General features: G+C 40.6%; 1 protein-coding gene and 1 long non-coding RNA gene across 15 annotated transcripts in view; both read right to left on the reverse strand.

Annotated features, from left to right (window-relative positions):
* arvcfb (ARVCF delta catenin family member b) overlaps positions 1-14,087 on the reverse strand; it is a 299,308-nt gene that overhangs the window by 108,278 nt on the left and 176,943 nt on the right. For 12 of the 14 annotated variants that reach the window (XM_085180856.1, XM_085180845.1, XM_085180844.1 and 9 more), the window contains 2 exons: positions 1,070-1,228; positions 313-333 (listed from right to left, as the gene is read on the reverse strand). In XM_085180856.1, coding sequence (XP_085036982.1) covers positions 313-333; positions 1,070-1,228 — 180 coding nt within the window. The remainder of the gene's footprint in view (positions 1-312; positions 334-1,069; positions 1,229-14,087) is intronic. The other 2 variants (XM_085180848.1, XM_085180847.1) reach the window with 1 other exon arrangement.
* LOC146507334 (uncharacterized) lies at positions 9,078-13,010 on the reverse strand. Its single transcript, XR_014877294.1, has 2 exons — positions 10,067-13,010; positions 9,078-9,288 (listed from the first exon to the last, which is right to left on the reverse strand). It is a non-coding gene; the product is annotated as an uncharacterized LOC146507334 (long non-coding RNA).

Here is a 14,087-nt window from a genome sequence, read left to right on the forward strand (position 1 = left end):
CACAGATTGTCAAGCTTTTGCTTGCAGCTGTATATCAAAGTTATAAATTATAGACTTTCTTATCATTTATGATTCCACCGAGGAATACTGAGACACTACATAAAACAAAGACAGAGAAAAACTATGCAAAAGAGAGTATTGCTAGGGACAGATCAACCGAGGTGGAAGCAGCAAGCAGTGACTTAAGTGAGAGGTCGCTTTTAGCTTGTGATGATGCAGAGTTGCGTGGCACGCTGCTGCTATAGCCTGTATGGGCACACAAATAATGGCGGCGTGATGGGAAAAGCTATACTGGTACAAAAGTCAACTCACCTTCACGTTAGCTGATATACCCTTACAGAAAAACAAAAGAACACAGTAAAGGACGAATCAACAAAGGAGCTTTTGAGGAGCACAAAACTGATAGAACATCAGGGGAATTTGCTCATAATAATAATAACAATAACAAATAAAAGAAAGAAAATGAAGAAAATAAAGCCATGAGAAGGAGATGAAACCACTTTGGGCTGTAGGATTATGGGATTTATAGTTCTTAAGAATGCAAGTCTGGGAGTGGAGATACGCTACCAAGCAGTAATCCATAAGCATAATTTGAGCAATACTGAAATGGATCAAAGGGACTTTGGGGGGTTTTGCTACTATGAGGTTATTGGGATCAATGTGGCAAAACAATGCCGCTGCTTTGAAGAGTCCTACTCGTGTGATAGTACGCAGAAAAAGTGTTATGCACAGCTTTTTTAAAAAAAACATTTTAAAGTTTCAAATTTTAACTGAGTCACTCCATCAACACAGTAATATAGAAAAAAATTGACAGCAAGTTAATATATCTGTGGGGGACAAAAATGATTTGATCCCCTGCTGAATTTATAAGTTTGGTCACTTACAAAGAAATGAACAGAAATTTGCTCCATTTAAGTGAAATGCACAACTTTAACAGCGTATCAAATAATTTGCCCTCCTGTATAACTGACTATTTAATCATGTTGTCACTAGTTTTTTTTTTTTTAGGATCAGCATCAGCGCCTGCCTTGCACTGTGACCATGCTGTGTGTGCAGCTTTGCCTCTTACCTTGGTTTCTGTGCGCCGTGTGGTTCCATCATCAGAGGTGACCACTGAGACGTGGGAGGTGGGGGTGCCGGGGTCTTCTTCAATGGTGACCGTCTCCTCCACCACCTCCTGCGGCTCTTGCATCATGGCCAGGGATGTGGCGTTACTGGGGCTCTGCTCCTGTGCAGAGAGAAGTAAAAAAAGAGAATCTGAGAAAAACTGAACTGAAATAACCGACAGATTTAAAAAAATAAAATAAAATAAAAATCAAGTTAAGATAGAGTGGAGAAAAACAGAACAGCATCCAGGTAATCATCCATTAGACATACGACAAGATGAAACTTTAATTGGGCCACAGCAGCAACAAATGACATTAGAATCCAGCAGAGAGAAGCCGAGCATAAATAAGAACATTGCAAATGAAGTGTATTAAATATAATGCCACCTGCAATTTGCAATGCAACACTCGAACATCAAGTAGATGGAAAGTGTGAAGCGCATGGCGTGAATAATAATGTGTAGAAAAAAACGCTTTAAAATACACGGATATAAGTGTTTACGATTTCCGAACACAATGCGGTATGAAAAGAAGGGCTGCAAAAAAATATTCATGAAAATTACTGAAATATGAAAATGTAACTGTATTGTATGGATATAATTAAAAAAAGGACTTAGCTGCATTTGAAATGTTTACGTTATTGTCACTGTAACAGCAGCAGATTTAGGATAGGGAACATCAGACATGCACCGATTCAGTAATTGAATTGGACAGTGACTCAGAAAGCTAGACTGGACATCGATGACAATGGACCAATCGATTGGATTTGGTCTTGCTCTGTGTTTACTATGCCACGTGTCAGCAGCAGCGCAGTGATTGTTAGAACAAAACCTAACATAGCATGGAGGAAGATAACAACAACGTGTCAGCAGATTGGAGGTATTCCACACGTCTTGCTTGTGGCAGGTAAGTTTGTGACTTAAACTGTGGCCGGGTGTCTTCATTCGACTGAAAAACTGTTGACAACTCTTTCCCTCTCTCTGTCACAGTGCTCTGCAAAAGCCTTGAGCCATTCCTTGGTTCTTTATATTTTACTAGGAAAATGGGTGAAACAATTTCTTCAAATGTGGAAAACTTAAATTGAAATACAGTAAAAAAGAAAGAAAAAGAAAAAGCAGAGTTAATACAGTTCTAACAGGTTTAAAATCAATATTTGGAGTGACCAGCTTTGCTCTTCAACACAGATTGAACTCTTTTAGACACGTTTTCTTATCATTTCTTTAAGTAGTCTTCAGTAATATTTCTCTAGGCTTCTTGTTTCTACCTTGAGCTCTGATCTCAGTCAAGATAATCCCACACTGCTTCATCAATGCTGAGGTCTGGGCTCGGAGGAGGCCAATGACGATTTAAAATCTGATGGTACTTTTCTACATTCATATTTCCATCACTTCTGACAGGATCCCCACAGCCACTCACAGAACTACAGCATGAAACCATGACAGAGGGGGGTTTAACAAGCACATACATATCTACTTCAGGTTTTCTGTCAAATACCTTATTCCACATATTAACTACAGTATAGCTTTCCCATTACCTCCTGTATTTACTTAACTGATCCCTTCTACACTCAGAAAAAGTGAATTCTCAGTTGCTCAGTGGATCTGCGCTCAACAGTGCAGCCTAGGCAGTAGTCGAACGCAGATCCACTGAGCGCAGGGCAAGCTAGCGAGACAGAAGTTAAGCTCTCGTTGCAACATGGCAAATTGAACCTCCCCCACCCTCATTCAGATCTGGCGTTTGGAACTATTTTGGTCTTCATGTGACGTATGACCCTGAAGGTAAGCGCGTCATGGACTAAAGTAAAACAGTATGTTGGATGTGCCACGCAATGCTCAATTACATTGGTGGGAACTACTGCGTTAGCGCAGTTAGCTCGTTAACGTGTTGGCCGTCCAGCTCCACGCACGGGGCGATCCGCGGTAGCTTGTTAACAGAGATTTGCCGTGTTGTGGCGTTAACGTCATTTCAGATTAACGCTGACAGCACTAGTGGGAACACAATGAATATGACTGCACATTTACTCCGACATCATCCTAGTGCAAAGACAAGTGGAAGCAGACAAAAACAACAAGCACGCATGCTACAAACTTTACCCGAGTCATTTAGACAGCCGTTAGCACATGATTCTCCTTATGGGGACCTGATATGTTTAATATGCTGCTGAGAATATAGCCCAGAAGAAGCGTATAGTAGAGCTTTTATTTTGGAAAGAGCCATTTCTCTGTAATAAACTCTCTTTTCCAAAGATGAGGGATTTCTCCATCAGATAGATTTATTTTTTATTACTTTGTTGTTTCAGCAACATTAAATTTAAAAACTGTACTTTTTAGTTAAAATATATATTTATAATTTTAATAAATGACAAATTAAAAGAGCATGAACATTTTTTTGTATCGAAAAAATATCGAACCGTGACACCAAAGTATCGAACCGAACCGTGAATTTTGTGTATCGTTGCACCCCTAATCATTACTTCTACAATTTCACTCCAATATGGTTGAATAGCTGGGCAACCCCAGAAGATGTGAAAGTGATCAGCTACCAGTTCCCCACACTGTCTCCAACTACGTCCACGTTTACATTGGACCTTCTGCTTTCATTTTAGTTTCTGCGTAGTAAGAAAAATCGAATCATATTTTTCCATGTAAATTCCCTCCCGTGACCTGAACTAGATATATTCAGTTGTGTAATCTTAGATTTGTACGCATCAGTTAGTAGGATGATTAGGCCAGTATTACTTTCATCTCTAGGTTTCATGTTACTGTTAAAATAGGATCTAACCCCCAATATCGGAAGTAGTCTTGCTTTTCCAATCATGTTTGCCCTTAAGTCTTTCAAAACTGCATTTCCCCTGCATCTGATGTCCAAACACCTCTGGCTGACCATCGTTTAAAGCGATTATCTTACTGGGCTGGAGCAAATTCTTTATCATATGCTACCCACCGTAGCTGTTTCATCTGATTTCCTCATTTTAGTTTTTCATATTCTTCAAACCAGATATTTAGGGATGTTCTTGTGCCACAGTTTAGGTTTTCTTTCTGTTCTAAATGTGATTTTCTGTCTCCGATTATTGTTTGAAATGGTAAATCTATTTGAGTCATGTCCACCTTACTATTTTGCTTTGTAGGAAGGGTTGCACCAGTAGATTAAATATCTCAATTCTGCAGCTTTAAAATGACTTTGCAGCTGTAGTGTTGTGTATCTCACGCTGGGCTTCCACGTGAATCCTGAGAGCATTCTGCTCCACATATTAAATAGTTTCATTGGTATTTCAACCCGAACTGACCGAGTTGTTTATGTCAACTCTACTACCACTTGACTTGCATAACAAAGTCCATCTATGTATACCTTCCTTTAATTTCCTTATAATCAGTAAATCATTTATATCATAGATCTCAGATAATGTTTTGGGAACCTTATAACCCTTCTTCACTGTACATGTCTTCAGATTCATTCTTTTAGTTGTATTAGTAGAGTCAAGAGAGGGCTGCAGCTGTATGTTCCCTCTGGTCTCTTCAGTAATCATGTTAAATATTTTCTTAATTAGCATTTGGTCATTACCTAGTGGTCTGTAAACATGGCTTATGGTCATTAAGTCCAGTTACTAGGATATATAGCCCCTCTTTGTCTGCTATTTGTCTAATTAGTTGAAAGGTTTTTTTATTAGAGATTAATATTGCGACACCTCTTGCATGTCCTTGTTTGTATGATGAGTAATATGTATGTCTAAAAACCAGTTGTTTAACTGTTTCATGTTCCATATTATTTATACGCATCCCTTACCAGAATATTATGACTTGTTTTTCCATTTTCATCTTGGTTGCAATTTTTATCCTTTTGATTGGGCTTCGCGGGGCTTTAACATTTAATTTGACTATATTATATTCCTGGAATTATGCCATATTCCCCTAAGCAAACATGTATAGTATAAACTCCAAAAGTGAAGTTCTGAACAGGGAAGGGAATCCTCCAAATGAAGGGCCCCTCCTGGGAGCACAGAGATCCTCTCTGGTTCTGCGTGTGTGCTTCCCTACTCTCAAGTTGCTCCATATTATACTTGGATTAAACCACATTTATTATCAAAATGTCGTCCCAAGTGTGACCTAGTGATTTGGAGAGCGGCATTTCTGATTCTAAATTGTCCTGATAAACAGTTACTTGTGTCTCTACTCTGTAACTTTTCCATAAGTTGTTTACTCACGAATGGCCCTTAATTTTTGGCCTTTAATCCTCCTTTGTTGTTGCTCTGTTATATGTAATGGGACTGTCAACATAAATGGTAAATGGACTGGCGCTTTTCTACACTTCTGAGCACTCAAAGCGCTTTACACAACATTCACCCATTCACACCAGCACATTGTTCTAAGTGCTTTCTAAGCACTTAGAACAATTGATTGATGCAATTTTTGGGGTTAATATCTTGCCCAAGGATATTTGCATGGGCATGCAGACTAGGGGAAGCCAGGAATCGAACCACCAACCTTCTGATCAGTAGATGACCTGCTCTACCGCCTGCTCTACCGCCTGAGCTACAGCCACCTTGCTGGGGCTCGTGTCTTGCACAGTTTACGCAGTGGAGCATATTCCCTTCTTTTTTGGATAACTTTGGGTAGCCATGGTCAAAAGAAAAATCTTGCGGCAGTCTTGTATCCCCAGGTCGATGTCCGAGAGCAAAAGTTTGGTCTTAATAAAGTTCTTCAAGGACTCAGTTGGGTTTCTACGTTATTGTCCTAACATAAGTTGTTTCTTCAGGACTGCGTCTCAAAGTCAGTTAACAGCGAACACCATTGTGCCATGTGCGTTATCTTCACATCTTTCTCCATTTCTTTCCTTTTCTGTGGTCTTTACTATCTTTGCTCTTCATTTTCCCATAGGTCTTTAAATAAACGTGATGTTCTAGACGGGAAAAAAGGGGAAACGATCGACCTTTGCTGAGAGTTCACATAATATGCTGTTGTTCAGTTTGCTGCCACTTCCTCTTTAGTCCTGTACACCATGCTGAGAAATATCAGCTCTTTGGGAATCACCTTGTTGGTACAAAAATATAATTTTATTCCTGTCTGTGTTATCTTTGGCATTTTCATAGATTCAACTATGATCAAATGATCTGTTTTTGCAACAGGCTGCTAGTAACAAAGTGCCTAAAGACACATTTTAGTGTTCTTTGCCAAGTTGTCTGTTATGCGTAGACACAATAGTGAGTCATCGCTTGAGTTAGGCAGAATGATGACGCTTGAATGAGTCACTGGTCAGTGTTAATTGGCTTGACAAACAAACAAATCCTCTGAAAACAGTCAGGTACAAGAACAAGAACAAGACTGAAAATTAGTGGAAAAAGCAGCAAAAGGAAAACGTTAAAAACCTTCAGAAAGCCTGAGGAAATATTGGTCAAGACTCTCTGAAAACTTTAATAAAAGTCTGGCTCCATGGAGCAGAATATATAAAAAGACAGGCAGCTCAAAAACCATATGTTTATGATACCATGCACCAGCTATAGTGCACTGGTTGTAAGAACAAGAGATAAAGCGTGGAGGTTTAATAAGTTAGCATTGATATCAGAATAACAACTCTGCAATGCAGGATAGGCAACAAGCTCCTCACCTCTTGATACTTAAAGCCAAGTAAAAGCTTCTTTCAAGGCAAGAAAATTCTGAAGGACCATTTTTATTCATATTTCATTGAAAGGCCGTGGATTTCAAAAAGAAAAAAAAAACATGTCTATAGGCTACAGATGACAGTGAATATGGAGTTCTGCGTAACCTTGTTCAAAGAAACAAGGTCAGGTGTTGCATTTCCTGCTGATGGAAAATGATACAAAGTCAGCGGTCGGAGGTGCAACGCCCTGTCATGGCCTGCCGCTGCGCTGGAGTGTGACAAAATTACAGCTCTCATGGTGGAGAGGGAAAGGGAGGCATTTGAAGCAATCACTGATAACCAAAACAGCACGGAGCCAAGAGAGGGAGAGGAAATCGAAAGTAATAGAGAGGGCGGAGAGGGAAAGGCTCGCAGTTGGATGGTGTAGTGGGAGAAAGAGTGTTTCTTATGTCGGAGGAAAAAGGAAGTCTGCTTGTACTAGTCATAAGGACTTTGTTCAGGGTGTTAGAAATGCCACAATAATGTGTGCACTTCCTGTTCTCTTTGACCCTGATGAAATGCATTTTAAAATTCTGTAAAAATAAAAAATAATTTAAAAAAATGCAAATATTTCCATTCAGAAGATATTTCTTACTTTTTTGGAACCCCTCATAGTTTTTCTCTTAAAGACAAATTTAAATAATTTCCAACAGTGACATCCTTCCAAGTTAATCTATTTGCAAATTCATTCACATGCTGTAATGATGACTATTTCTGTCTGCCCAATTACACAACGCTCACAGGAGAAATGAAGCGAAGGCCAACAGGCGAGCAAGAGGAAAAGTTTTTGTGTTATTCCCTGTTGTCTTTTGTTGAAAGACTAAGTGACACTTTGTGGAGGAATACAGCTTGTTTTCTTCACATCTTTGAAGACACTAATAAGCAAACACTCCATTGATTGGACAAGTTCTCTCAAGGCTTCAAAGCCCCACACGCCCCTTCATCGATCTGCTCGTCCCTCTTGCTGATCAGTCAAAAAGTTTGCACTTTTTACGTCTAGGATCCTCTCCCCTAATTCTGCAACCCTCCAGCCTCCAGGTCCCTGATGGGAAAAAGACCTGAGCTCTCAGTCTCGGTACGCATCACCTCCTTCAGCAGCTCACTAGAAATAAAAACTGCTCCCTTCATTTACCTGCCCCACTCTATTCAGTAACTTAGAGTCAATTAGCACTCTGAACTGAGCCGACTTAGATCATTACACTTGGAAAATGGTTCCCAAGCCCCATTATTGGGGTTAATGACTGGGAAGGCTATCAGCTGCATAGAAAGAGACATTTATTTACACAAAATCATTGTGAGCTGATGAAAAGACATTTTTTTAAACAACTGACCTCAGGCTATAAAGTTCAGCTGGGAACAGTTCTAATGGCATTCTGAAAAAGGTCAGTACTGATTAGTTGCATCCAATCAGCATCCTTGTTCTGCTTAATTATATATGCAAATTACCCTCCTGACTCAGTGCCCAGCGCTAAAAACAGAATGGAAAATTAGTTATTTGAAGACTCTCCAAGTGTGTACACAACTCATTTAAAATATTCAATGTCTTCCAGTAGTAATAAAATAAAGCTTTGTTTGCAGAACTGCATCATTTGCTGAAAATTCAAGGTCCAGTGGAACGTGCACAGCCTTTTGTGGATCCTGTGCCAGTCACTGGCTTCCACTTCTGATAAAAGATATCTGTCCTTAGCTCATTGGTCTCTTTATTAACACTCCATAAAGAAAATAATTTTATATATTCATAAAATAAAGACAGCACTTAATTAGTCATTCGGTTAAGATCATCAAAGACAGGAACCTATGGGGATGTGGATATGGACTGCGTAGCATGTAGCATGAATGGTTTTGATTTATCTTTTGAGGACAAGAGTACCGTATGGAAGTTACCTCCTGTTCCACCGCTTCATCTCCCTGTTAATCTGGACAAGTTAACTGCATTCCTATGATGTTTAGCTCTTTGAAGGCTCAATGGATGAACCCACAGTAGGTGCTGTCACAGCAGGAATATGTAATAAAAGCAGCACCATCCTGCAGTTGTTTAAACACTGTTAGAGCACTGGACAGAAAGGAGAGCGCGGGGGGATCCTTAGAGGCTCGCTGACAAACTGGCTTCTTGATCCAAGCTTAATGCGAGGTTGCTCGCTCACTTCTCAGCATGCAATAAATTAAAGCGTGGCGTCGAACTCGACATTACTGCCCCTAAATAAATTATTAAAAGCTGTCTGGCCACAGTCAGGCTTTCTGAGGGCCCCGGGGAAAGGTGAGGCTGATTCCAAGTCAAGGAGCCTCAGGAAACCATACCCTTCAGTAGGGGTGGGCGATAGAAACGATATACGATAGAAACGATATAAATTTGGCCAACGATAGAGATTTTGACTATATCGCTCTATTGCGATACGCATGTTGATGATGTCATCAAGCTGCGCCTGTTTTGGCCGAAAAAAATCGCAGCGGGTACAACCATTATCATCTGCAAATTATGGGGGGCGACAGTCATAGCAAAGAGATGAAGCACTTTTGAAATATGGGGAAAGGAAAAACTGTGCTTCCTCTAGGGCTGCCACGATTAGTCGACTAGTCACGATTACGTCGACTATCAAAATCGTCGACAACTAATTTAATAGTCGACACGTCGTTTAAGATCCCAAAAGACGCAGGAATAAGTAGTAGGATTTAAGAGTGTAATAACGGACTGAAACAGAAGATGGCAGCACTGCGTGCACAAGGATGCCAGCTGCCGTTAAACTCCGAAGAAGAAGAAGCTGTGTCCCAGAATTCATAGCGCGGCCCTGCTCAGTTGTCAACAATGGCGGCAGCTAGTTAGTTTTAATATTACTCTTATTATTCTTTCTGGTCACAAAATAAACGTTTAACATATTTTCAGGCGAGAATGTAGCTGTGTAAACTTCAAATATCTGCTCAGTTTATCAAGACACATATAGCGCGCCGACGTTTTCGGAGATGTCTGTTACCCACTAGCTCGATGGCTAGCCAGGGTTCAAGGCTCACTAGAGCCGGTGAGAACACCGGACTCCCGGCTACTCAGGTTAAACATATATAAGTCACTTAGATAACTTAAAAATTTTATTGTTTGGCTTTTTTTTCAGTATTTTATTTGTTCCTGAGTAAATCGGTTTGGCTGAGATTAAAGTTATAGTTTTTACACAGCTGAATAAATGTCAAGCAGACAACTGATTATCAGAATATATAAGAGCAGATGCATGCTGGTGCAATAAGCTCTACGTTTTATGTTCAATGGATGATGATCTGATTAGTCGACTATCAAAATAATCGTTTGTGGCAGCCCTAGCTTCCTCCACGTCCGTAACATTGATTCATTAATGTTGAATTCTCTCGCAGCTGCTCTATTCCCATGTTTTTGCAGTATATTAATAACTAACCTCGTATTGTGGATGAATAATCTCAGTTGTTCTCCTGACTGAAGTTTGGCCCGTGTATAGCATCCTGCTATACGATTGCATTTGTTCCTGACCACCAGAATCCCTCACGTTAACTTTTATCGAGTGGAAAAAAAGTTGGCGTTCATCCTCCAGCTTCACTGTGCTAATGTTATGCTAACATAGCTGTGTCGCTAGCAATCACGTAGCACAACATTATATACCAGGTAGTCCAACTTCAGTAACCCTGCAAACGCCACTGCTGTTTAGTTTTCTGTCTTCATTTATGTTGGAAGTGGTAGCAGAGCTGTATGTTTTAATTAGTTTCAAAAATCTCTCTGTCAGAACATGGTATGAAATGTTTAGGTGGAAACTAGCGAGCTAACTTCCTGTTAACTTGTAACTCAGTTAAATTTAATAACTTCTGTTTTCATGGATGCATGGATGTTAAACTTAATTGCTACACCTGGTAAAGCAGCAACACTGATGATTTAATTAAAGATGAAAGAATTTAGACCGTTTTTAACTCTGTGTTCGTTTGACTTTGGGACCTGGGACCAGAATTCATACATAAGGCACACTCTCGATTTTTGAGAAAATTAACGGATTTTAAGTGTTGTAAATACGTTATACAGAAGAAAAGAATATATCGCGATATATATCGTTACCGCACGTGCTTCAAATTATATCGTGATATGGATTTTAGGCCATATCGCCCAGCCCTACCATTCAGCCAAGGAAGGGTGAAGTAGAGCACAGTTAAGTTAATGACTGGAGACAGGGGAATGATAAAGTGTCAGAGGGTTATGAGGAAAAACGTGATAAGGAAGGAGGAAGACGTTCGAGGTTGTGTACTGGGTGAGTAGAACGTCCGACGTTAAACAGAAGAGCTACTAAATCGAATGATCCCAAAATGCAGAATGAGAAGTAACAAAGGAAGACGACACTTTAAGCTGGAATAAAAGTCCCTGGAGCAGGGTATCATTGTGAAAACATTCCCACTAGTACGACTATGCTGGTGTGTGTATGTGTGAGTCAAACCTGAAAAATAAAGATAAAAAAAATTAAGAGAGCCTCACAGAGAAAACAAAACACACCCTTTCATAAACCCAGCAAAGCCTGTCTGTTAAGGACTGGATTTAGCCAGAGAAGTACAGCACGCCCTGGGGTTCCTGTGCCCAAGAAAAGAAGGCAAAAAAAATAAAGGTGTTTTGTCTTCTTTCCTAAAATATAGCCTTGCTAAAAGCTCGAACCTCCTCTGATGAGGAGAAAAGAGCTTGCAAGAGATTTGCTAGTTAAATCACTTCTGTTCAGCCGATGGTAGCAGAGAAGCTGAAGCATTAAACGAACAGGGATTCGGCTCACAAGAGGGCCCAAGGATTTGTACAACCTGCACTTTACTCAGTCCAGTGTGGCTGAGGACTTGGTGAATAATGAAACCTCATCTTTCCAAGCAGTACAGAGACCAAAAAGACTATAACACCGGCTAACTCCATCAGAAGTGCTTAGAGTGTGCTTCTACTGTAATGCACATTTTAGATTATCTTTAGCTAACTAAAAATGTTTGACATTTTTTTTACACATTAAACCTTTATGTAGATCAGGCAGAGAACAAACCTTAAGGTCTCCGTATCTCGACAATGTCCACAAAAAATCAATGCTCCAAAAAAGTAAAATAAAATAACCAAGAGCCCTTGAGCAGCCTCTGCAGAATATTTCTTTACAATAGATTGCACAGGGACACACAACACCTAAAAAGCAACTAATCTAAACCATAATGGATTGCTGTGCTGAAAAAGGAAAGAAAAGGAGAAGTAGGAATGCTAAGGCGGGAGATTAAGCGATACAACGGTGTCAATTAGCAGCAGCCTGCTATCTGCCATCAATCCGCACTCATTCATCATCTGTGTTCAATAAGCTGCTCGGTGCTGTCTGAGGACGGAGAGATAGAGTAAAATGAGGGAGTGAACCAAGATAAGAGGCTCTCCTTCAATCAGGACAGAATCACAACAAGGAAACTTCACCTGGATTTAGTCTTTCCTGAAGACGTTGCTCAAGGTGCGCAGTGAAAGTTGTTCATTCAGTTTATTGATGATACTCAGCCATCACTTTACTTCACACATTGTTTCCCCCCTTTGACCACGCTGCAAGGACAGCAACTTACGTGTGTCCTCCAAACAGACTAGGAAACACTACAAGAACAAGTACTCGTCCTTTGTGTACACAGCTGCCAGCATGTGCATCCTAAAGCAAGCATAATCCAGCGCAATGCTAGCTCTAGTCTGTGATGCCTGAGAGCTGATGAGATTCCTGCTGCTGCCACTTCTGCACTTCCCAGCCCCGCCACGAGCTCCACCTCCACCCCATCATCCACTTGTAGATCTAAGCTTCCCTTGATCTGCCCTCCTTATCTCCAATTTCCCAAACTTTGCTTTGAGTTGAGCTTGGTGCTTTCTTGTGAGAACCGCAGAGGTCTGAACCTTGACGTTGCAAATCAACACAGTTCATATTAACATATTCATCTTACATGAAAGAGTCCAAAGCTGCAACTTAACTATTTACATCGGAAACTATTTGATCAAAGAATGATGACAGATCTACAGAAGCGTCTGCAATTTGCTTCAATTCTGCTGGTTTGAAATGCACCGGTAAAAAAAAGATCATGGTTGCTATCTGGATTGCAAACATCAGATTTCAAGTGTTAAATATATTTAAGTGTTCCCAGTTAAATATAATTAGCTTGTAAAATGAATCTAATGTCAAAAGAGACAATTACTGCAAGGTATATATGAGGTATACACACTTCCCACTCACTCCCCCACTAAAGCAGAAATTAGATGTGCATGTCTTAATTTAAACACTGTGGGAGGGAGGCTGTGGATCTTTCCCTCTAAGACAACAAAACCTGTCAGGTCGCCACCTGGCCATGCATGCGGGTGTGATCAGAGTCACCTTCCTGATGCACAAACATACACACACACACACACAAGTGCAAGACATGCACAGTTTTAGCCTGACCCCTGCAGAGTGACTAACAGGATTTCATTCCAGAGACACGCCAGCAATCATTACATGGCTCTTACACAATTAATCCTTTACCAAAGATCGCCTGTTTAACCTTGGGTCTGCCAATTTCCCATCAACCCCTTCTGTTTCCACCACCTGCCCTCACTGCAGTTCTTCAAGTCAAAACACTCAAATGGTAAAAGTTCAAACGAGAGGGAGGGAGGAAGAAGGAGCATGAGAGACGCGAGTGTGGTTGTGTGATCCAAACATCCAACCAAAAGAAGGCTTGTTTGTGGGATGAAGGGGAGGCAGAAAGGAAGTCAAGTAAAGGAAGGAGAACCGGACAAGCTGACAATGTGTGGCAAAGGCCCAAAACAGCATGATAAAAAGTGAAAACGCAAAACAACAACAGAATAAAAGGGGCATTCAGTCACAACCAAGGACGACTCAGCCAAGCCTCATCTCAGTTACAGCCAGGGCACAGGTCCAAGCTCTCTGGAATAACTGAGACGTCTATCTGACCTGGCGCTGCAAGGATCCGTGTGTGCATTTGGGAATTGTGGCAAAGATGTAAACTTAGGGATCCCTTGCTGTTTTGTCCCTTAAAAGAAAGAGCTTAGATATGTTTATGAAGTGGCTCTAGGCTGGATTATTGTAACGCACTTTATTTTGGGGTTAGTGATGCGTCCATTAGGCGCCTGCAGGTTGTGCAAAATGCTGCAGCACGTCTTTTAACTGGAACAAAAAAGTCTGAGCACATTACCCCAATTTTAATTTCACTCCACTGGCTACCTGTACATTTTAGGATTGTTTTTAAAATTCTCTTATTTGCTTTTAAATCTCTTAATGGCCTGCCCCCCCCCCCCACACCTCTCGGAGCTACTACAACCATATACACCTGCCCGTTCCCTTAGGTCCGCCAATCAGCAGCTCCTTAAGGTACTGA

The sequence above is a fragment of the Neolamprologus multifasciatus genome, chromosome 12 (assembly GCF_963576455.1).
Source record: "Neolamprologus multifasciatus chromosome 12, fNeoMul1.2, whole genome shotgun sequence".
NCBI classification, from domain to species: domain Eukaryota; kingdom Metazoa; phylum Chordata; class Actinopteri; order Cichliformes; family Cichlidae; genus Neolamprologus; species Neolamprologus multifasciatus.